At 40.1% G+C, this 25,029-nt stretch overlaps 1 protein-coding gene across 4 annotated transcripts; it reads right to left on the bottom strand.

Moving 5' to 3' along the window:
• Positions 1-966: 966 nt before the first annotated feature.
• LOC114147302 (uncharacterized) lies at positions 967-24,633 on the bottom strand. 4 transcript variants are annotated; one of them, XM_028021870.1, is made up of 25 exons: positions 24,309-24,631; positions 16,672-16,869; positions 14,491-16,573; positions 14,195-14,389; positions 13,793-13,913; positions 13,326-13,419; positions 12,850-12,936; positions 12,555-12,668; positions 11,782-11,880; positions 11,513-11,664; positions 11,095-11,233; positions 10,251-10,373; positions 9,967-10,164; positions 8,825-9,498; positions 7,543-7,977; positions 6,668-6,917; positions 6,473-6,562; positions 5,766-6,068; positions 5,512-5,682; positions 4,974-5,151; positions 4,755-4,883; positions 3,550-3,816; positions 3,190-3,422; positions 2,831-2,880; positions 967-2,032 (listed from the first exon to the last, which is right to left on the bottom strand). In XM_028021870.1, exons 1-24 carry the CDS (start codon positions 24,330-24,332, stop codon positions 2,851-2,853), a joined length of 6,387 nt encoding a protein of 2,128 aa, XP_027877671.1. In that variant the 5' UTR covers positions 24,333-24,631; the 3' UTR covers positions 967-2,032; positions 2,831-2,850. The 4 variants fall into 4 exon arrangements, with proteins under 4 accessions (XP_027877671.1, XP_027877673.1, XP_027877672.1 ...); XM_028021872.1 differs by having other exon boundaries at positions 24,330-24,631; XM_028021871.1 differs by having other exon boundaries at positions 4,755-4,871; positions 24,309-24,630.
• Between the last annotated feature and the right edge of the window lie 396 nt (positions 24,634-25,029).

Here is a 25,029-nt window from a genome sequence, read left to right as displayed (position 1 = left end):
AGTCTCATGTTTTCATTGTGATGTGCAAGGTTAGCTTTTGAATTCACATAGAGCTTTGTGTGTAGGTCAGACAGTTCCGTTTTAACATCTGCAAGATGTTTACTAAGCCTTATAATGACAAGTAGCAATTCCATGAGAAACATGTCTTTCTCCATACTGGACTGTTAGTTGTGCAGGTGAGAAAAGTTAAATTATGTACTTCTCAGTGATGTGTAGTCATGGAAAAATAATATATAAGGATAAAATAATTTTTTTTGCTCTTTTCACCCTGTGGTTTGTACTATGAAGTATGTATTTTTCATTTAGCGTAACCAATTTTGATTATTTTTTCTTCAAAATCTCGGAATTTTTGCATTTCCCCATTCAAATGCTCAGGAGCGAAGTTGGTGAGGCAGCAGCGAGCTGAGCCTCACCTGGGATTGATCAACCTCTCGCAAACTGCACTGAATGCCATTCCATGAGAGCATGCTCCTCCTGTTTGTAGGTCGCCAATAAAATGGTTAAAAACATTTAATATATGAATTAATTTTCCATAATTTAGCTTATTTATGTAATGTAGAGTGTTTCTTTGTCACCAACTGTGTGTGTAACGTGTTTCGTGTGCAGAGGAGGAATCAGAAACGACAGAGAACAGATTCCAGATGATGCAGGCAGTTCTCTTGCCTCATGGCAGGGGGCGCTCATGATCCCAGACATTGTTTGCTTCTGTACTTTAACACATACTTTAAAGGTTTTTCCTTTTTTGTGGAGCACAGCACAAAATTAATAATATCTACGTGTCCAAGTTTGATTGAGTTAAGGGAATTATTCTACGCCGGCAGCGCGGCTATTGATGGCTTTTGGTGTCTTTGCAGCCTAGCTTTTGGAATCACGTGACAACAGTCAGGTTTGGTTTCATTAGACCACAGTTCATTGGGGTAAAATAAAGAAGTTTAATAAAAAAATAAATAAAGGGATCAGCTCCCATCTTTTATCACATTCTCATTTTATTGCAATCAAACCTTTTAAATTCAGAGGGAAGAAACCTGACATTCAAATTAGACACTGCTTACAAAAGTTAAAAGAAATAATAAAGGGGTATAAAACTGAAAAAACAGAAAAAGACTGACATTCACATAAGTAATATAAAACACAAAGTATGAAAACGATGGTCTAATATACCTGTCATAATTTGCACGTGTACATTTTGTACAAACAGCAAAACAAAATCCAGACAGTTTCAAGTTTACAACAGTTGGCTAATGTTTAAGACAATATGAAGAAAAAACAAACAAACACTTAACTAAATTCCAAAAATTAGGTGAAATTGATTTGATTTGTGGATCCTGTTGGGTTTTGACTGCTGTCTTGTAATTGTCCATTCTTCTGCAGAAACTTGAGTTTCCTCCTTGAAGATAATGCGTCAGCCCAGTCTTTATGGATGCGTCTATAAAATATAACACAACTCAAACACGCAGGCTAGTGGTCTGTCCCATCAGAAGAAGACAAAAGATCAAGATAAAAAGACATTCACAACAACGTCGGAACAAGCATTAAATACTGAAAGGCATCACATTAACAAAACCTTCAAATAGAAATTGGAAAAAGCACAAACATTTACTGTGTATTTGGTAAATCTTATTGCAAAAAATCTGCCAAGCGGTTTCAGGTTTTCCACAGCACTATGTCCACATATTTAACTCCACTCAAGGTCAACTTCTTCTTTATGTCTTCAGTCTGGACAGTGGGCCGACGTAAACACTGAGCAAGCTAACCTTGGATAAGAGTGCTGGACTTGGTGACTCCAACTTGTTTAATAAACTAATTTGATCCCCGCAAATATAGAACTGCAAAAATTGTGCATGACAAGATCCCACAGTGGCGGTATCTGTAGATTTGAGACACCAAAACCGACTCAATGAATAAATTAAAAAATACAGTCTTTTTGATAAGAAATAATGGCTATGAAGCCCATGGAAATGTTTCCATGCATGCAATCCTTCTGTCTTCATGTAGTCTGCAGCAGGCATCAACTATGTTATTGACTGTTCATCTGCAAAACAAATGCATGAATTACACCTCCCTTCCTTTTTTCTAAATGATAAAATGAAATGAAACCTTCTAAAGCCACAAGTCTCAATTATTATTACACATTAATAAATTTCTATTTGCCATTTTGGAGAATAAACAAATGCTATAAAAATGTTGCTCTGGATTGAACATGATTTACATCAGAGATACCCATGGTTGATAATACATGACTTGTGATTGGCTGGGAACTTAAACGTTATGCTAGCAACAAAACTCAACACTGTGTTAGCTGTTGCGGAGTGATAAAAGTGAGGTGATTAAAAAAATAATAATTCACAAGAAACAGAAAATAATTCTTTCAGAAAGCTGAAATAAGCTATTTAAGAGACTTGTAGTTCTAAGACAACTTGAGGCATGTCAGTGGTTTATTCAAAATGAAAAAGAATGAGAGACAGAAACTTTGAGCAGATAACATAAAGGGAACTGAGTATGGCAAAGTATTTTTTTTCTCTTTGACATTTCAACCTCAGTAAATGGTGACATGGAATATGGACAGAACTACTATATGACTTACACTACTGATTTTAATCTACATTATTCATTTGGAAATGAATAATCTATCATTGGCTAGCTGTGCTAATTAATCTAATTGCTAACGTACAACGTTAAAAACAATTTCAATTGTTAATTTTGTAACACCTTTGGTGATTTACAAATTGGTATCAGACTGCAAATTATCCACTGTACCATGACTGGTAAATTCCTATTTAAAACATTTTAACCTTTAAATGTTAAATTTATGTTGTTAAATGACCATTACCTTCTTTTTAGAAATAAGGGTCAAACGTCTGTTGATCTTCCCAGCTTCCCCTGCAGCGAAAAATACAGTTCAGTTTAATCAAGATGAAAATAATACCGTTATATTAGCACCTAAATTGTTGTGGATATGTTTTGTGGACAATGTCTACTACAGAACTTAGATTTTTCAATAAACAAATTGTGTATTTTTAGTAAATGAATGCAAACATTCATAACTGTTCAAGTAAAACAGGTAGCTTTAGTTACCTGGAGCTCATTTAGTCAGAGCCATACATGTAAATTATATTCAAGACACTTTTCAGGGATCGGGATAGAGGTGTTAAAATTTCCCGACGTTGCTCAGTTCATCTTCAGTTTTACCTGAGGGTTAGCTAGATGTGGAGGTTTGGGGGGGATGCCAGGCTTCTTTCTGGTAACTGCAGGGGAGCTGTTTTTCCTCAGGCTGGGGGTCCGACAAAGAGTTGCTTTCTGCTCTGACCTCTGGGACACGGATGAAGAGTCGTCCACTACCTCTCCGCTGATAGCAGACAGACAGCTGTGGTCTGGGCTGCTATACAGATTCATACTTTCTCCAGAGGAGTCAGTGCTGTCGACTGGAACACAGACATGCACCAAACACAATATAATAATGCCTAAAAATATTAAATTCGACCCTACCTAAGTTATGAATTTATAACTTCTTTCAAAAGATGTTAATCTAAACCTAAGCAATAAACTCACTCAGAGGACAGTGAGTTTTCCATTGATCACAGTGAGGATGAGGCTGGTGCTGAAGAAGATGATGGCTGTTGAGTTCGTTTTCAGTCACAGCCTCAGGGGATGACCCAACTCCTGGATTGGTGTTCCCAAGATAACCAGAAGGGGGCAGAGAGCCCCGGCCAGAGGAAGAAGATGATTGGCTGACGGTGGTGGAGGCAGTGCTACCAGAGCCAATGGAGTGCGGTCGGGGATAATCTAAGCCCCTGTGAGAACAACACGCCACAGGGACTAACGACACACAAATAAATGCAATCAATGAGAATATAACAGGTTTTTACACTATATATTTAGGTTTCTACTTGGTAAAATGATCAGACAACATGAGACAGAATTTCACTGACATGTTGTTGATACATAGCTACATTCATGAACCCAGCCAGTTAATTAGACTACAAATTGATGGCTTGATGTTCTCCTAATTAAGGCCAACTATTGGTCATTCATCCGTAAAGGCCATATTTAGACTAATAATGAATGGCCTGTTAACAGGATGGAGCTGTTAATCTATGTAGCTCCCTCAGAGTTACCACGGGTCTCTTGTCTGGCTTTGTGATTATGCCTTTAGATGAACAACCACATCTTGGTAGTTTTGTAGTTGTTCTACTTTTAAATCAAGTGGTTAGTGAGATGTTGAAAATTTGGGATATTGTTTCATAATTTAAACCTCTCCACAACTTTATCCCTGATCTGCCTGCTGTGTTCTAAATCAGATTTGTATTTGTACAAAACTCCTCCCAAAAACTATTTTCTATTTTTCCACCACTTTACAGCTTTGTGTTTTTTATATCTTATGAAACTCCTATAAAATACATAGATGTTAAGACTTGCAATGTGTTAAAGGTTTTACAAGACACTGTGTCTTCTCACCTATCCTAATAAACAAACACTCTGAACAAAAACCTAGCTTTGAAAATTTCACCAAGTCCTTGTGCTTTCACCAAATGTTTACTTCAATTTAGTTAAACTGGTCTAAGATGTAATTTTACAACAATGATTTTGTAGTTTCATGTAAAAATGCATCAACTTTATGCCCCAAATATTAAACTTTCATATTAACCAAATATTACAAAATAACAGTATTAGCTATTATATACCTGCTCTTGTAATGTGTGGAGGATTAGGGCAATTTAAAATATAACACACTTTGAATGGTGCAAACTCCTTACTTCTCCCAGGCAGGACGCAGCTGACGGCTCGGTCACAAATCGCCGCATCACTGGGTTGAATATCCATAAAAGGACTGCGACCCGTTCCCATAAACACTCTCTCTTGCAAGCGCAGCTCTGGAACACAAACTACGTATTCAGAATGAGCTTTTAAAAAGGACTTCTTTTTTTAAAATAAACTTCTAAATATGTATTTCAATCTAATATTGCAACAAACACCTCTACTGTGAGCAGCTTGGTTCCACAGAATCCTCTCCAGGTCAGTGGTCCAGGCTTCCTTCACTTCAGTGCTTGAGGCCTTCAGAGTGTAAGTGTCCTCACTTTTCCTTCTGCGGAACCAGATCTCAAAGCACAGACCGCTCACACCAGAGTTATGGGTCATTCCTATATCGTTAGTCTGGAAAACACACACACACACAAGAGCAGATACATTATCCCTGTGCCAATAGGTCTTTGCCAGTGATAGTGAAATGTGAGAAATATGCGCAAAGTAAAGATTCTAATTGAAATGGCAGAGACTAAAAGCTTTAGATTGGGAAGGAATGCTTAAAATAATAAAGTTTGTCATAAAACAGGGAATTATTTAGAAAAGATTTTTAGGCTTTCTTATGAAGCCGCATTGTTCCAATTTTACTGATAAAGTGTGACAATGGCATGCGTTTTACTGCAAAATTCACAATATCATGTATGCAAAATTTAATACAAGTAGGCTGTGAAGACTTCTGCAGCTGTTTGTTTTAAACTAGCGTATACAAACCTTAAATGACTGTTTGCAGACATAAACATCATTTCCAATATCCGTCCTCTTGGTTTTGCTGAACAGAATCAAATGTTCAAAGAGGAAGACTCGGCGGACGCATTTCTTCTTCCGAAAGAAAACTGTGAACTCATCTTGGCGGATCAGTTCCCCCTGCTCCTTCAAGTTGACCTGACGAAGGAAAAAAAGTTTCTGTTGATGTCGTGTAACGCCAGCAGTCAAGGCGTAAGTGCTCTGCTCTGCTAATATCTCACATCGCAATCCTGAATGGCGTCCATGGTGAGCAAGTCGTTGCCATGACGCATCTGAAATTGAATCAGGTGTGCAGCAGCCTGGATTTCACTCCTCTCTCTGTCTCTCTCTATGCAGGTCGAATCCGGTGCAGCCAGGCTGCACACGCCGTGTGCGCACACAGCGGCGTCCTTCTGTTTCGATCTGCAGGGTCCAACCAAGGCCAGCATGTCCTGCAGCAGCAGGCTGTACTTGCTGATCCTCTGGATGGGCCTCAGCAGGTAGGAAGACAGATCCATGAGGTCCCCGAGCTCCTGCTGCTTCTTCTGAAATCCCCCCAAAAGAAAAGGTGTTTCAAATGCAAAATAGCATGCTTTAAAAACACCTCATAAACTCTTTGTGAATAATAGCGCTCTAAAGTTGTGCAAACTATTCGTAGCTTTGTTTTAAAGCCCGGTAAAAAACAAAAAGAGTTGAAAGAGAAACAGTTTTTCTGGTTGAGAAATAACGTGCAACACAAAACAGTAGACTCATACAGTGAACTCCTAGTGAAGAGCCAAAAAAACCTACTTTGACTTACATTTGTGTAATTACATAGCTTATGTCACACAAAATTGTTTTCTGCAGTTCTCTAAGCCTAATCTTAAGAGATTTCTGTAAAATTTTCCCATCGTTTTCACAATGTGTTGTATCAAAACTTACCAACAGGCAGGAAATACGTTAAACTGACCTTAAAGATGTCATGGCGGCGGTGAAGAATCAGCGCATCTGACTGAGGTTTATTCTTGCTGTATAAGGCGTACAGGCCAAAACTCTCACTCTGCAGGAAGCCCAGGTTAGGATTATTGTCGCAACAAATTTAAACAATCATACAAAACTCTTAAAACTGCACTGTGAGTGAGATAGACTTTTTTTTATTTCTTACGTGTCTGAGAAAGCAGCGGGCCACCATGGCCGGCTGCCTCTCGCAGGCCTCCAGCTCTGGGAGGAAATAGTGGCTGTGGAAGTCGTAAACCTTCTCTAGGTTGCCAAAGATGATCCCCCTCTTGCCTCTGAGATCCTGAGGAATGTCCAACCTGTCCATCAGGGGGAGGTAGTGAGTCAGGATGTAACCCAGAGAGCGCACATACTCCCTCTCGGTAAAAACCAGCTCCTCCATGACATGCTGCACCCTCCTGGTGACACAAAAGGGAATTTAAAAATCCATTACCTTCAACCAGGCGTAAAGGGTGAAACACAGCATGCTTCGATAAAATAAACGATGTCAATTCAGTTTAAAATCATGTTTTGATTCTTAAGATACAGAATAGAAATTGTTCATATGGAACTTCCAAACAGATGCTTCTGTAATTGTGTTGCTAACTTTAAATGAATCAGTTAGAGGAATGTCTTCTATAAGTGACACCATCTCTTATTGATTTACAGTTTTGATGAATTCCTCACCAGCTAAGAGTGCTGATAAATAAGACCAAAATAAAAAAAATAACATTTTTCTTTGATACATACAAAATATTAGTTGATCATCCTGCAAACTAATCAAATTTCTGGATACTTTGGAAGAGGCAGTACATCTTTTGACTTGAATCTTTAACTTGACAGACCTGGAAGCGTTGGAGATTGAGCTTGATAAGATTGTTATTTTATAAATACAAGATAGATTAAAATTCAACAATAAAAACACAAGGAGAGAGTACCTGAAGCTCCTCATTGTCAGCTTAGGGACGGAAAGGAGTTCATTAAACTTCAGAGAGTAAGAGAGTAAGAATGAAAGGCAAGGAAAGTCATTGACAGTCAACTTACAGAGCACTGCTGGCATTCTCCTGTGGACCTGACAAACAAAACGCTCTCCCATACGTCTCCGGGGGCAGGCTGGAGTGTTTACAGCATTCGGCCCCAGCAGCGCCGCCGTCGCTCATGCAGGAGTTGTCTGAGCAGAAGCTCCCGTGTCGAGAGATCTGGAACTTCTGCGCTTCCTGCAGGATGCGGCAAGACGGCTGACCGCGGTGGGAGCAGCACGGTGGCGACCGAGGCCCCTGCTCTTCAGGTGTGGAGCCAGCGGCCGAGGCTCTGGCGGCGCATGAGTCCTGGCTCACCGACCTCGCTCCGAGACCCCGTCTCCATGGAAACCACTGGCAGCCGACGGGGTGGGACTGAGATAAAGCGGCGGCATCCCTCTCGCTTCTGGCTCTGCTTGTGTGTCTCTTTCGTGCTTCCCTCTCCGTTCTCCTGGCTGACCTATTTAAGAATGAAACCATCCAACAAACGGGTGATTTTTTACTTTTCACTGTTTCTACAGCCTCCTTACACAATGGAGTCAAACTCACTTTCATTTTGGGTCTACATCAAGGCCCTATGTCCTCATAGTGTGGCAGAATATGTTGATAAAGCTACCTGTTAACAAACTGTTAAATTTTTTTTTAACAATTTTTGACATCTTTTCACACTGATGCAACTCGATCCTAAATCAAGACTTATTCGATTTGACAGATAAGATAATATTGAACCATGAGGAACTGAAATTGTGAGAGGATAAATTGAACGGTTTATAGCTGAAGCTATTGTTTCATTAACACTTCTATGCCTCCGCTGTCTGCTGTGGTCTTTGGTCTCCATGATGCTGTTTGTTCTCTAACAAACATTGAGGCTTTCATAGAACAAATGAGTTTATACCAAGATTTAGTAACAAAGCTGACATCTAAAGGCCACTGCTTGCACTAAATTTAAATAAAAACAGTTAAAGCTGTTGAAAATTATGCATCATTTTCTTCAGATTTCACAATTATGCTCTACTTTGTATTGGTCAATTGCATATAATCCCAGTAAAAAGTATTGAGGACTTTGGTGCTAATGTTTCAGGGCTTTGAATGCTTTTTCACAAGCTGCATATGTTTTGAACTCAATTATTTGTGTTAATGGCAATAATAATTAAAAAAAAAGAAACTTTTTTTTTTTTTTAATAAAAGTGATTTTGGCAAAAAAAAATAAAAAATTGGGCAAAAAATGTCATAAGCCATTATTTTAGGAAAATGACAATATTATAAAAGCTTAAAAGTCAAAGTAGTGCCCTCAGGAAGTTCATTACCTGTGAGATGACTGCTTTGACTCCTGGTTTGTCCCGGCGTCACTGCTGCCCTCCGGTATGATGGTAATGTTACTGCAGGCTACTGCTGCTGGATTAGGGCTGCTGCTGTCCAGAACCGGCCTCCTTTTACCCAAATCCTCTGCACCTGACAAGATGCCCTCCCACTGAGAACGCTGAGGCCCCGGGGTCGACTGCACCACCAACCTCTGTCCCCCCGGAGAGGCCGTCTGGATGTTGGTGCTCACCACATCCACAAAGTGACCTTCACAACTGCTGCTGGGATCTGCCGGCTGGTGGCAAAGCTCCTCCAGCTCTTGCATCCTCTCCTGGAGCTGCTGCTGGGCCTCGTGAAATCTCAGCCAGGCAGCATTCCAGACGTGCATCCCTCGAGATCCCCGCAGGGAGCCGGCATGGACCTTCACCTCGTGGAGTTTCTCCGGGCTGAAGTGGAGGAACTTTTCTTGGAAAGACTGGAGAATCAGTCGGTCAGGAGAAGCCTGGATATCGGACTGGCAAAGAGATGTGGCGTTCAGGACGGGGTCTTTGCTTTGCTTCTGCACCAGCTGAGTGTTTGCTTGACTGATCCATGAGGCGCTTTCAGGGGATTGGACTGTGAGATTTCTGGCTTCAGTAAGATTCAAATAATCAGTGCACTCGTTGGCAAGCTCCACAGCCTGTTTTAAAAACAAAAAACAACAACAACAACAAAAACAGAATTTAATTTTACCTTTCTTTTTGTTACAAAATATGTATGCCTTACCCTAAATCACTGCAAAACACAAAGACTTACAAATAATTTTTGGTCTAGTTTCTACTGGAAATATCTTAGTACACTTAAAATAAGACAACAATATTGTTAAAAATGTATATTTCTAGTAGTTGATTATTTCACTTATAACATGGGGAAATTGCCTGATTAGAAGTGAAATAATCTACCAGTGGAGCTAGTACTTTTTCCATCAGTATTAAGGAATTATTGACTTAGAACAAGTTCCTATATCTTGCTGAAAAGTTACATGTAAGTTTGTTTTGTCCTATGTCAAGTGTACTGACAGATTTTCATTATAGACGACCAAAAAATTGCTTGGTAAGATTTTGTGTTTTAGCATTTTGCACTGGGCACTCAAGCATCTCCATCTTACCTGCTCACAAAAATCACATATGTTGACCATGAGCTGCAGCTCTCGGCCACATGCCTCCGCCCTGCAGAGGAACTCCTCCAGGTCCGATTGGAAAGTGCCGATGAGGGTCTTGAAGGCCGCCGTCTCTGGGTAGGGAAGCCCACTCTGCTGGAGTCTCTCTGCCTCTGACACCAAGGACATGGCGTGGTGCCTGCGGTCCTGGAGGACGAAGGACGGAGAGACTTCAGAGAGGAATAGGAAAACACAGAGACAAAAAGAAAGTCATGAAGGAGATTTAAACTCACGCTAGCTTCAATTAGGAAGCCAGTGAAGCTGTTAAGGATCTGCTCCATTCTTTCTCCAGAGCCCTCGACTGATTCAGCCTCCATTAGGTGGCGCTCTCCCTCTACAGCGAACCATTGCTGAATCTGCAGAGTAAAGTTGTTATTCAGATGAAAACATTTCGAAGTGTGCAACATCTATTCAGGTCCATTTTTGTTTGAATGTTTGTAATCTAACATGTTATAATCCTTGTGCATGAGAAATGACACAACATGTAAAACAGTTTATGACCAATTTAGTTAACTACAGCCTCTCAGTAGTTACTAGAAGAGAGAACTGTATAAATAACTAATTCTCCTTCTTGAGAATATTGTCCACCGGTAACGCTGACGAAAAAATAAAAGAAATTCCCCACAGCCTGATGGTACTGCCACCGTCCTCAACAGTTTGTAGAAGTGTTTTTTTATTTAAAAGCCTCACCTTAATTCATCCAAATATTCTTGTCAATGTGACTAAATATCTAAATTTTTGTCCCGCTTTATTGTTCTACAAGGCATTTATAATGCTCATCTGAACTATAGTAAAAATATAAGCGCTATAGCTAATAACGTAAAAAATCCAAACTAATTCTGCATTGAAAAAAAAAAAAAAAATCAAATATCAAGTCAGTCCTATAACAGAATCAATATATTAAAAAAGTTGTTTCTTGAATAATTACTCAAACCTTGAAAAAGCATTTCTAAGCCTTGAAAGTAACATGGGATGCATGCCGTTCATAGCTGGATGCAACTTCTGTACAGCACTGTAAATATTACCAGAGTTCAGACATACATGAAAATCAGAGATCATGAGAAAAACGTGACAGACCTGCATGAAGTGTCCCTCCATTTCCCTGAGCTGCAGCAGGTATTCCAGATGTTCCAGTGATGCATTCGTCCTCTGCACCAGGATGTGAGCCTGCTCCTCCACATAGTTGTACAGACTGGTAACGGAGTCCACTGCATCACTTTAGAAAGAAAAGAGACAATTACAAGTTGTTGAAAGAACATTTTTGAACTTTTACAGATATATTCGAGACACTCCTGCAAACTCAAGATCACAACTTCAGTTTGTCTTTACGGACTAAAGAAAAGACCATTGGTGACTCTGACTTGGAGAAAAAAAAAAATCTTGATTGTCATGAATGTTCTTCAAATCTGAAGTGGATCTCATGGTCTCACAGTAAAGCTGGACTCTATAGCTTTCTGTAGATGTTCAAAGCGACAACATGATGTTTGTTGGGTACCTAAGGTCCTCACAGTGAGGGTATTTCAAGTCACTCTCCTTCCTCAGCCTAGCCAGGATGGCCCCGCCGTCCCTCTGCAGGCCGACCAATCGACTGTCCTCCAAGACGTCCCTCATCAGAGTCCTCTGGTTCATCATGCATTGCTGTACAGCCTGTTTGCCAGAGTGTTAACACTTATATTTTTACACATAGAACAGTTATCTCACACTGAGTTACAAAACTCGCCATAATGGGATCTTTGAGAGGAAAGGAATGGAGTGTAAAATTACCTGCACCGTCTCGGTCATCCACAGCTCCTCTAACTTACTGATGGCTCTCAGTAACAGGCTGGAAACCTCGTGGAGATTGTTAACGAAAGGGAAAAGTCTCTGAAAATCAAAGATAAGATTTGACGATGCATGAATGAATGATCACCAGTAAGAGAGACAACAATTGGGTTCCTGCACATTTTCACTTAGATATTCTATACGTACACTAAGTACAAAATATTAACTTTGATACTGTAGTTGGGTTTTGATTTTTGGAGAGTGGGTTAGATTACTTTTTTGGTTTGTTTGTTGTCATCAGGAGTAACTTAGATCAGCTCTTCTTTGAAATGTATAACACTTCAAATTGTTAACTACACTGAGTTACCTATAAAGACCAGATTGTACAGTTTGGATACCTTGATTTTCTTTGTACAAATTAAAATTGTATATATTAGTAAGCAGCTGAGGTCCAGTTTATCTATAATTAAACAGGTGATTAAACTAGTAGTGTGTGTGCATTCAATCCTCAAGTTAAAAACCAAAATGCTGATCAGTAAAATGTTAAAACTGAGGGAGAGTGAGATTTGACAAGTCAAAGAAAAAACATAAAACCATTGCATTTACTAGGAGACATTAGATCTATGTTCTTTGGAAATAGAAGAAGAAAATAAGTTGGGGAAAAAAAATAAATTCACTTTTTTTTACACACATATCCAGAGCAAAGCACAAGTTCCCTACTTATAGGTAAAGTCAAGCAGAAAAGCAAAAGCTGCCATATGATATTTGATTCCTACCTGATGCAGCTCCAACCAGTCACAGTAGCCATGAGCTGTGCCATCCAGACCGAAGCTCAGCTGATTCACCTCCACCAGCTTGAGTAACGCTTTCATTGATGTCACCAAATCAGTCTGCATCAATATTAGACACATACAATTAAACTGACTATCTTTATATCACTTCCTTTTACATTATCCCTCAAATTATATCCATTCTGTGATGTTCTCTGTGGTTTAAGGCTCAGAGACAATTCTGAACACACATCCTCAGCAGAAAATGCAAACGCAGCGTGTTTGGATGAAATAATTCAACCTGGATGCCGGGACACCTTTCTGGCTGAGGGTTGTTCTCTTTGTCCACCAGCAGAACCAAACTATTCACAGCACGAGGTGACCACTCCTGCAACAGGTTAACACAAGGTACAACCTTTTAATGGACTAGCAATTTTGTTGAATTAAGGTAATCAAAAAAAAGGCAAAGCAACACCAATAGTCAACCTGGTAAAATTCCTAAAATAAACTCTTAAAAAAAAATTTAAAAAAAGAATGTTTTGTGTTTCATAATTAGATAATGGTTTACGTTTCTAGTAGTTTAAATTTTTGTGTGACTTTTGTGTAACCTGAAACTTGTATTTTTACTCAAGGCTGTAAAGATTTTCACATTGGCCATGCCTAACATTACTTACCAGTCATTATATGCTAATAGTGGCCCTCCAGTCACATGCTACCATGCAAACAGTAGTTAAACCTGCAGCGTTCTCCTGAAATATAACTTTCTGTGCTTCTTACATGAAGGGCCATCAGAGCCTTGTAGAACTGTGGTTGAGGACTTTTTTTCCTTGCATCAAATATTAGCGTCATTCCGGCTTCTCTGATTTCTTTTCTGTAAACAGGCACAAACAAAGGCGCTTTTGGACTGATGGTGACATACATGAAGTCCAAAAATGATTCATACTCCTGGAAAATTTGATTCCAAAGTGTTACTATTTAACCAAGACGTTTGTTACTAACAGGAAATAAGAGGCTTCTCTCTAAAGATAATAAGACAATTTAAAAGAAATATCAGCTTTGACATGAAATAGTTTTCATACAAGTTTTATTAAAAATTTGCGTGTAGACAATTGACCACAGCACTATGTATCGACACTGATGCCACTGTAGACAAACACCAAAAATGAGGAGTGAGTGTCTGCAACAAACCAGTTCCCATGTTGTTTATTTTTCAGGTTCCACCATCTGAGACGCTTCTTTCTCACCTGGTGATGGAGTAGAAATAGAGCAGCATCTGGAACAGCTCGTGGCTTGTTACTGTTGACCCCCATCCCTGATCGTGTCCGTAGAGTTCAACGATCGCCCGACCTGTCCTGTCTCTGCAGCCTGCAGTGGAGGGAGCGAATCAGAAGTTGTGGAGTCAAATAATGTAGTCAGGCCTCACCTGAATCAGGTAACCAATCTCTAATTGGTGTTTGGTTAAACTTTGGTAGACGGTATTTTATCATCTATGCGACACGAGATAATTCTGTTTACATGTGTTGGAATACATTTAGTGTTCACTTTGTAATGTGAACGTTGTTGGTCACCTTTGTTTAGAGGTGTTGAACTATAGCATGCACAAAGATTTATATCTGTGGTTAAAGCAGTAAGAAATTTTAAATGACCTGTGAGAGAGGCTAACCCAGAGTAAACGGGATGGGCTCTGGGGTCTGGTGAACCCAGAGGGAGGTGGTCCGGTCTGGGACGAACAGACGCTCTCCGAGAGGTCCTTTTGGTCTCGGCGGAGGATGATGGAGTCATCTGGGATGAGTTCTCTGTTTCATGACTATTGATTCTTTTGGTGCCAAGCTGCTCTGCAACTACAACACATTTTATTTTTAACGTGTTGCATTAACACGTTAAAAATAATGTGCTAAAAATGTTTCAAACTGCGATGATGAAAGCAAGATCAGTTCTTTACCTGGAAGAGGATTTTTCTTTCTGTTGATCTTCGGTGAAACCAGCCTGAAGGCTGTGCTGTTTTTACATTTGACCACATGCAGCTGAGGAATCTCTGCGCAAGGCTCAGAGGTTTCTTTTCTCCGGACGTTTTGGCCTTCGACAATGATCAGCTCACACTTTTCTGAGGTGTCCACCACCGCCGTGGAGAGAGATGAACATCTCCTGTCTGGGTGGGTGTCTCGTCTGTTTTGTGGCGCTGGGGTAGACTTAAAGTTTGGAGCCATAATCGTCAAACTGGATCTGGTTTGATGGCTTTCAAGATGGTTGAAAGGCATGTGGATCTCAGATGTTTCAGCTGAACTAAATTTTGATCTATGCTGTTCATTGAAATTGTCCGGGTACCTGAGATCATCAGTAGCTGACAGAACGTTTGTAGTCTGTGTCCTCATTTCTGATGCTGGATTTGTTGTGCTCGTGCTGTGAAAGTTGCCAGAAGATTTGACAGATTGTACTCTGCCATCATTATAGGGTGTGACATTTATTTCTTTTGGTTTTCTGCACGGGACGCAGTTTATTTCCCCTGACTCTTTACAAATATCCCCACCTAGTTGTGCAGGAGACTGATTACAGCTTCCAGGATGACATCTAGTGTCTTGAACACCTCTCCATGAATCCTTGGCTCTCAGTTTGTCGGCGCTCTGTGAGGTGTCCGTGTCCTCCTCCACCACGGCTGGCATATTCCCTCTGTTATTCTCAGCCCCAAAGGTGACAGGGTTCTGTATGGCAGCCTGGTATGAGTCTCTGTATCGACATCTCAGCTCTTGAGCCTTGGAGACCTTCCCACCCTGCCGTCTGGCCAAGCACGGGGTACAGGGCTTCTCTGCAAAGCGCACAGTGCGAATACATTGAGGGGAGTCCAGGGAGTTGGAGGAAGGGTGCTCCTTCAGGGAATGGTCACAAACAGATTGAGGTCCTACGTCTCCAGATACGTCTTGTGCTTTTGTCTGAGAATTTACTTCCAACTGTGTGCTGAACGGTTGCATAATTGGCTGATTTTGCCAATTTGGATGTTTTTGTGCTTTGGTGTGCATTTGCATGCTTTGTTGTTCTTCGGTCAATGACCAATCTTTATCGAAGAGCATTTTGGCCTGCAGAATATCAATGTAGTCCCCTGTTGCAACAGCTGCTAGCTCATGTCTGCTCATTCTCTGTGCTTTAGAGTCTCTCTGTTTATCTTCCAATATATTTTCAGAAGCTACAGCACCTTTATTCCCAACTTTGAAGTCTATTATATTACCACCTGAGAGGCTGGGTTTTTCTGTTTTTGCGGTTGGGTTTTGATTCGTCCCAGTAAAGCGACTATCCCATGTATGCGGGGACACCCAGCCTATTGGCTTATGCTCTGCTTCACTTCCTTTAATTTTTACCAGATGTGACAAAGATGAAGTTCTAGCATCTACCAGGCAAAGTGACACAGCGATGCCGTGCTTTGCGGGACATATCCTGGTTTCCACCGAGAAAGCTGCTGGGGAAGATGCTAAACCTGAGTTCTGACTAGCAGTCACAGGATTAAGTTGCTCAGATTTCTTTGAAGAGGAAAGAGGGAAGAAGGCATTATCAGATGATGAAGTCTTGGACGAATCAGGAAGAGGTGGAGGAGGAGGCGGAGTTAAAGGTGAATTTGACGGAGCAGCAGAGGCCATGCTACTCCCAGCACAACGTGCCAGCTGCACAAAATCAGGCACAGCTACCCGCTCCCATGGCAACCTCACCACGCCTCGTTCAGTAGCGAGTAGGCATTGTCTGAGCGGCGACCCCTGGCGGTCCTGGTTGATCTCATCCAACCAGCCAGAGCTGAAGATACAAGGATAGGACGTTTCAGGAATCGGGGTTTCCTCTACCACCTCCACTGCAAGCCCCTCCTCCTTCAGCAAGCTGCAGACCACGATGCGAGCTGATTGGTCGCAGAATGGCGTCACCTGGAGGTAAAAGTCGCCTGGCTGAAGAAGGGAGGGGTCGATGGGAGCGAGGTGGACGACCACTTGGTCACGTAAACAAAGAGGCCAGCCCTCGCAGAGGAACAGCACATTGGAGTATTGAGCCTGAATGTGGACAATATGATGATGTTACTACAGATGTATGTAATTGAAGTGATTTATATTCTGTTTAGATGACAAGAGAGTCTCAGCGAATAACTTACGCATGCAGCCTGCTGCACGGTATCTAAAATGTGCTTGGCCGGTACCAGGAAGTCCAGAAAACAGCGCAGGGCATCCCTCTGGTAGCGGCCGTCGATGATTTGGAAGAGCTGGCTGAGGAGAGTGGGGGCGGTGGCTTCATAGGGGGGGTACAATGCAGAGAGGAGGTGCTGGATCGATCCCTCCACAGAATCAAAGTTCTGAAAAGGAAAATTTCAACAAGATTTGCTCCAAATATTTATTTTTTACATTCAGCATATTATTTCATGTCAGCTGCTCAAACCTGGAAACTGAACACAGAAACATCAATGCAGCCACTCAATATTTTACTAACAAAAAGCTGATGAAGCACCAAGTTACCCAGTAAATATTCAAATGAACTATTTAAGTGAAGTTCTCCAGTTAATAGTTTATGATTTTCTGAAAGTATTTTGAGTTATTGATTTAATGACCATCCAGTAGATTGCCATAGCCAAGAGCCTAATGTGAACACTTTTAACAGTGGCGTAAAAAGTCGTCATTGTCATCACTTACGTGAAATTGGAGACATGTACATCAAAAAACACAAATTTCTATCTCTTTGCAAAAAATATTGCAGGACACTTGGAATTTTTTTTATTACAATTTTAGTGTTAGAAGGGTACTTTATTGTATATTTAAATCAAATTAATTTATTCTAACAGAACATATCCACATTATTATTATCATCAGTAGCCAGAAGGTGTTTACCTGGTTCACTGGCTTCCATTTTAATTTTATTCAAATACAACAATTCTTCTTTTTAGCTCAATTTTAGAAACCCATTTGTTTAGGCTTGTCTGATTAAAAAGTGAACATAGATTATTAATTCTAGCCTGGATTTCAAAATGTTATTACTTCTCTTCGTTTTGCCGTTACAATGTTTCTTTTCGATTTAATACATTATGTTTTTATCATGTAAAGCACGTTTAACTGTCTTGCTGCAAAAATGCCAAAACTTGATTTTACATGATTTTGGCTAAGTTTCACATCACACTTCTATTCTGACCCACCAATTTAATTACATTTGATCTATGAGGTCTCAGTAATATGTAGTGTTAAGCAGGAAACATGCAGTTCATTAAATAATTCTGTTTCAGAGTAAACTAGAAATGCCTCGTTATCAAACTCCTCTAGGAGATAAGGCTTCATTCAAGTAATTCTCGTTCTCCAATGCGGAGGCAGCCAGCCTGTGGACAAATATTCAAGTAAACACAGCTACACTTCTGGTTTATGGTTTTACATTTCCTTTGACCTGAACTCATGCATCTCCCCCGGTCCCCCCACCCCACATTTAGGTCCTGCTTTATTTAGCGCCACTAAGACCAGAGCAGTGGCTTTCAGAAGGAGAACCTGACTCCAGGAAACAGAATGTGAGAACGTTGATGTATGGCCTGAAGATTGTTTTTCTACCCATGCAAACTGTAAGATTTAATAAAATCAGACACAGTAATGGTGAGTGAACACCAGAGATGTTTCTTAAGCTAAATCTGTTGGATAAGCTAACAAAATAACACAATTAGTCAAATCCATACGTCCATCATGTCTAAGTTACATCTTTCCTGTAACCTGTTATCTTTGAGATAGAATCACAAAATAGCATGTAGCATTATCATTTTGGTGTTTGTACAATTTCAAAAATTTCAAAAACTGTATTTCTTTTTTCTCACACCTATGCACTGTGTTGGAGTACCACAACCAAACTAAAGTAAAATGCATTATCGGGGATGGAGTATTGCAAATTGTGAAAATATTCAATGGAGATGACAAGTCTTGCAAGACACTTTCAGTCCCAACATTTCTTTTACTGGCGAGTCGCCTCTGTAATCTAATCTCGTACCGTGACATTATCCTCCAAAACTGCCTGATTGTCCTCAGGTCCCATAGCTCAGGGGACAACATGTCTGACGCAGAGCTTTGTGGTGGCTTCTGCCACACCCCGCTGGGGCAAACCTCAACAATCCTCATTAACGTAACGTCAACAAGAAAGACAGGGACAGCAATTATGAAAATGATGGAGAGGGGACGTCAACTGAAGGCTGGATGGTGACGGTTGTTGCTGGCAGCTCAGAAACACACAGCTTAGTGGGAGTAAATATAGATCACAGTTCATACATTTTTAATTAAACTGTTTCCACAGGACTAAAAACACTTCAGTCATCAATTCTGTCATCCCATTAGTGAAATGACTTGTCGGATAGATCTGGGTCAGCAGCGGCCCGAGGTGTAAATGATCTTCGGGTTTGTTCAGAACCCATGCTGGCCTCCAGGATGTAAAAACCCCAAAAGAAATATTGATTAATTTGTTTCCCCACAAAGTAAGAAGAAACTAGCCAGCATGAAAAACTTTATTACGTGAAATTATGTCTAAAGTTGTGTTCACTGGTTCCTTGGGAAAGCAACATTACACTTTGCTTCTTCAGAAACAGCCTGTATTGACCCACAAAGGGGAACACAAACATTTTTTCAGGCATTTCTGCACTTGAAACCAAAAGTTTATTTGTTTGTTTGTCCTGGCAGCACACCACTGTTAATGCAGAACTACTTGGCTTCAAAAGCACACAGATCCTTCCCAGTAAGTCACTGAAATAAATTACGACCCTCACATTGCTGTGGATAAGATGTCTCAGCGCTGCAGCCTTAGAGAGTTTGAATATCTCTGTCCAGTATCATTATGAAACAAAAATAGTCCATGAGCATTTCTGATGTCAAGCCGGCTCCAGTCCGGGTAAGCAAACCTGGACTGAGAAAACCAGAAAGTTTGCATGCAGACTTGGAGATTTCTAATGGAGATTTTGAATGTTTTCAATGCACACTTAATCGTTTTCAGTTTAATCATTGTCATCTGGAAAGTGACAGGAAATGTAGGAAGATTGATTCTTATTATACATTCTGAATTATGAGAGAAAATTCAATTTTTCTGTAATACATCAAGTTCTGGCAGCATTCTTCTAAAACCTCAAGAAGATATACCTTGTGGGCTGTCACTATAGTAACGCCAGCAGTGCTAACTGTGCTAGTTATTTTTTTAAAGATGCTAAAGACCTATCAAGCAGCCCGACAACGTGAATCTGAATAAGAGAGCCAGAATCAGGAGCAGATTCATCACAATCAGGAGCCAGACCCGTTTGCTCTGCTGGGAGAAAGGGCTGACTCAAGTCACATCACCACGTTAACAACAAAACAAATAACAAAAATCAGCTGAATTTGGCGGCAAAATTTGGATCTGTGACTGCATGAGAAAAATGTGAGGCCCTGTTAGAAACCACTGTTCTAACACTTGGATCAACTTTACATAAGCACAAGAAGAATCAATTTCCTGTGTTGATATTTGCTTCTTTTCATCTGAGCTCACACCCACTGATTCCCCGCTGGATTACACAAACTGTTTATATCGAGTTCACTGCTGCTGGGCAGAGAGGACAGGGAGAACTGCTGGCGTCTTAAAGAAAGGAGCAAATCTTGTCCCATTTCATTGTCGCATTAAGCTCTTAAACAGCATTACGTTTAGCTTTACAGGCTGAAAATAAGCATAATGTCCTCTGGTTTGGATGATGAATCTGCAAATATGGTTTGTTTTTCAAATAAACAACACTGTATGCTTTCAAACTATTAATTACTTGACTAAATTGATCAACTAAAGTTGCCCCTCATCAGAATAAAGGACATGTCTAACGTTAAAAAAAACAGATTGTTTAAAAAGCTAAATTAGTCAAGCTTTCAACTCTTTCACTCTTTTGTATCAGATGACAACAAGGAAGTTTTTTTCCACATTTTTCAACAATAACATATCAAACAAATAACAGTTATCAATCTGAGTTGAAGCACCTGATCCTTGATTGTTGTTCACCCATATTGCTGGAAGAAAGAAAGAGATTTTCAATAGACAGCAGACATGCGAAGGAAAGGACCATCTGTTTATGACCAGAGTGTTAAAATCTACCAATCAGAGCAAAGGAAAAGTAATCATCTTCATCTGTCCACAAAAAAAACATCTCTATTTTAGATAACCAATGATGTAAGCATGGCCATTTCTTTTGACCGCTCTTCAAAATGAGAAATCAGAAAATGTGTAAATAATTTTTCACAACACTGTATTCAAGGTCCCTGTATGGATGACCGACTGTACATGTGACCACAAATCCTGCATTCTTTTTAAGAGGCCATTGGAACTGAACATTGAGTAAAAGTCATAAACGCGTTATAAATTGTTGACGTCAGGAGTTTAGCTTGCTAGCAAACACACTCCCTCAACATCTTGAACACACACTCTTCTCTTCAGAAAGGAGGATTTCAGTCTGCTGATCTGTTGCATCATTCACAGAAAATGACACATTTATGGATGACAACAAATGTGATATTAAGGTGAAATTCAATTGTGCAGTAAACGGATTAGCTGCACACAAAGCCTTGTGGCAACCGTAATGTGGATTTTTCTGTTAAACATTCACATTTAGTTTTAGAAAATGAATCAGTTTCCTTATCAGTTCATTTTTATCACAGCTTCAGTACGAGATCAAAAGACAAAATATATCCTTTTCTGACATAAATCATTTGGGATTTATTTATTTTGCAATTTAGAAACACACAGCAGGCAGAGATTACTCTGTAAAGCTCAAATTCCAGCTTTTTTCTGAATGAATGGACTTAGTTGGTAAAACAATGAGCTCTTTAGCTATAAACTATACGTTTGAAGAAAACGGCAACAAAAAAAAGTCAAAAATCCTCAATTTTTCACTGTCTTTACTCTTCAGTCTTATATTATCCCTCTGTGCCTCAACACACCTGATGTCACCTCCTCTCCGGCTCAAGCCAAATTACACTGGCGTAAGCCAATAAATCCTCCGTACAAAACCACAGAGGCTCCGGGATGGCCAGACGGTATATTTAGCAGCTTCAGTGGGATAAGGAGACCGGGGCTCGCGGGAGACAAACACCAATCATGACGGTCTCGATCAGCAGAGCGATTTGAAAGTGGCCGTAAAGTATCAGTCAGCGGTTCAGTGTGGGTCATCAAAAACACGTGAGGGAATTGTGAATGAGCCGAGCCGTCTTTAAAAATCACCATGAGCACGGCTGACGTACGTAGTCTGTGTTCAGGTGAGAGATGTTATTATATGAAAGTGTAGCTTAGCTTTCACTGACATGCTCGTCTCATCTGTAATTAGGCCTCAGCTGTGCTTAATGTAACACTAACCCACAGATTTCATGACAAACGACTGAAACTTCGATACAAGCAAACATCAAAACACTGAATCATACATTTGTTTTAGACATTTGTTTGATTTTTTTTTTTTTTTTTTTACAATTCATACCCCTTGAACTTTTTTACATTTTGTCACTTAAAAACTAAAAAAATATATTTTACGTGATAGTCCAAAAAAGTCACACATAATAAGTGAAGAAAATAATACATGGTTTTCTTATTCTTTCACACATTAAAAAAGCTTGGTGAACATCAACCTCCTTTACTATGGTATGGAGCCATTTTAATGGACAACAGAGCCCACTAGTGTGTAATTAAATCTCATTATAGGCCCGTTTCTGTGAAGGTTTGTGAGAAAACATCAGTGAACTAACAGCATCATGAAGACCAAGCAACACAGCAGACAAGTTAGTGATGAGGTCATAGAGACGTTTATGGGTTATATTGTAAAACAAATACCAACATGTCACACAACAATGCAGGGACTGTCCATAAACGGAAAGAATGTGTCCCAATCTCAAGGCCTAGCAAAGACAAAATCTGGAAAAGAAGATGAATTAATCAGAGAAGTAGCCAAGAGGCCCATGGTAACACCAGAGATATCCACAACTCAGAGGAGAGAATTAGAGACAGGGCAAATATTTGTTAAGCACATCTCAAATCTGACTCCTGTGGAAGGAAAGTGAAAAGAAAACTATCAAAATGTCCCATTTCTAGTTTTCCAGAAGCCACGTAGGAGGCACAAACATAAAGATGCTCTGGTCAAATGAGAAATAAATTAAACTTTTTACATGCAAAACACTAGCACTGCCCTGCTCTCTATTATGACACACTGATGTTACAGCATCCTGCTGGCTGGAAAACAGTTATTTTGTACTAATTACCATGTGCTGTCTCTGAACAAATAAATGTACTTAAGCCCTTGAAGAAAACACAGTAACTACAGCGTTCATGTGTTAGAATGGCCCAGTCAAAGCCCAAAATTAAATTCAATGTTAAGTCAGAGGCAAAATCTTAATTTGAATCTGATTGAGACTGAGCTATTATGAAAACAAATGTACAAATGTCAGCCATATTTTTCAGATTTTATCTCATAAAACATGTGAAAACCATGTATCATAATACAAAACTCCAATAAAACATGTTGATGTTTGTGGTCATAAGGTTACAAAAATGAAAAAAAAAATACTGAAGGAGATTAAAACTTTTGCAAGGCATTGTATATGAAGGTAATGATGGTAATCCAGGTAAAGGGGAGATGATGATTTGTAGGTTTACTAGCAGAAATTTGGGTCAGACTTTTGTTTGTGTATTTTTTTCCATCGAATCACTCAGACAGGACAAGTTGTCTTTCTGCAAAGGGAAAAGGAGATGCTTTGTACAACTTAGTCAACATGGGAACCAACACCCAGACATTGAAGTCACTCAGAAAACAGGAATAACAGAGTTAATGGACCCCTGGTTTCGACGACACGGAAAACTTATACAGGAAGCAAGGTGGGAAAACTCACAAAGATTCCTGCCAAGTCAAACCCACGGGAGAGCTGGGCGGGTAATTTAAAATTCAACTCCCTTCATAACATCCCAGCAGCCTGTCGGCGGAAAACACATTCAGCTTTATGCACAAATGAGGCACACCCTCTCTGACGTGGAATGAAAATACGTCCGTCTGAGACTTTTCTTGAAATGGACAAAATCAAACTGAGACATTCCTTCAGGCTTAAAATCTAAATCCACATTTCAGACAGACACCCATACTTTAAAAAAAAAAAAAAAGTAAAAAATACGTTCTGCTTGTATTTGCATGAGTCACATCTTGTAGGGCCAGGAGCAGGAAGGAGGCACAGGGGATGGATTGTAAAACCAGGCCTAATGCTGGGTAACCCGAGAGCTTCACCTTGAGTCAGGCTGCTCTGGCAGAGCAGCAGTAGTGAGTGTTAGCTATGGCAGAAATGTGGTCAGAGTACACGGGTGTTAAAGCATAAAGAGCTTCTTGTCAGGACACACTAAACAAATCCCTCTGTGGTACCAATGTTTGGAGACGTGGTGTTAGAATGTCACGTTTCTGATGCAGAACTTCACCTGTCAGCAATTTAGGATGTAGAAAACATGATGTTTGTTTGCTACAAATTGTTCAGGTGTGAGAGAAAGTATTAACTTAAATGTAACAGTATAAAATTTTTAACCCTTTATATATGTCAACTATAGTGTTTTGATTAAGGAATAACGCATCTGTAGCTGTTTTTATTTAATCTGCAACAGCTGAAGATTATAAACATCTTCAGGAGATAAAAGCAGAGTTGTGGAATAATCTCAAGATGCAAATTAATTATACTCTTAACAGTAGCTGCTTCAGTTAATCAGTAAAAACCACAGAAGAGAGAAAAGAGCAGGATGAAAGTAATCACGTCTCACATTGAAGAACTGTGACGTTACCATCTTCCCTTCCGCTCGCTGGCTTCCCCGCTCATGACACCGGCTGCTTTTTCAGATGTAATCCAGAAGGAGTGAAAATCGTCCGCAGAGCTCAGAGGCAGCTGAACCCAAATGAAATCCATTCTGCTCGGACACGCGTTCAAGGCTGAGTCACGGCGGGCTGATGAGCAATCGGCGAGTCTTCAGCCGGTCCACAACGACTCTGTGTGTCTCTCCCTCTCTTCCCCCTGTGCGCTCCGATTCTCTGAATGCTCTCTGTTTTCTGTCTCTCTGTGGTTGTTTCCTTCTCACAGCCCCTCAAGTGCTCTCTGCAATGTTTGTCCAGAGAGGGAGTGAGGCCAAACATTAACAGAGAGAGAGACAGGAAGAAGCAGACTGTCTCTACATATACCTTGCAAAAAAGGATTCACACAACTGAACTTTTTCCACATGGACCAACTTCATGCTTCTCATTTCTCGGGGTAGACAAAAAATTATGGTATAATTAATGTTGAGATAAAAAAAAAAGTAACTTTCCCTCTATGAAAAATTGCTTCTGCTCCATTATATTCTTGCAGGTTTCTGGTTGCCTCTGATTTTCTGTAAAGATTCAGACTAAAGGGATTCAACAACAACATCCACCAGACTTTAAAATGTTTTCTTATTGAAGTATGTTGAAAACAATGCACATTTTTCCATCAACCTCTCACCCACACTGCTT

The sequence above is a fragment of the Xiphophorus couchianus genome, chromosome 1 (assembly GCF_001444195.1).
Source record: "Xiphophorus couchianus chromosome 1, X_couchianus-1.0, whole genome shotgun sequence".
NCBI classification, from domain to species: Eukaryota; Metazoa; Chordata; class Actinopteri; order Cyprinodontiformes; family Poeciliidae; genus Xiphophorus; species Xiphophorus couchianus.
This window is presented reverse-complemented; position numbering and strand designations above follow the sequence as displayed.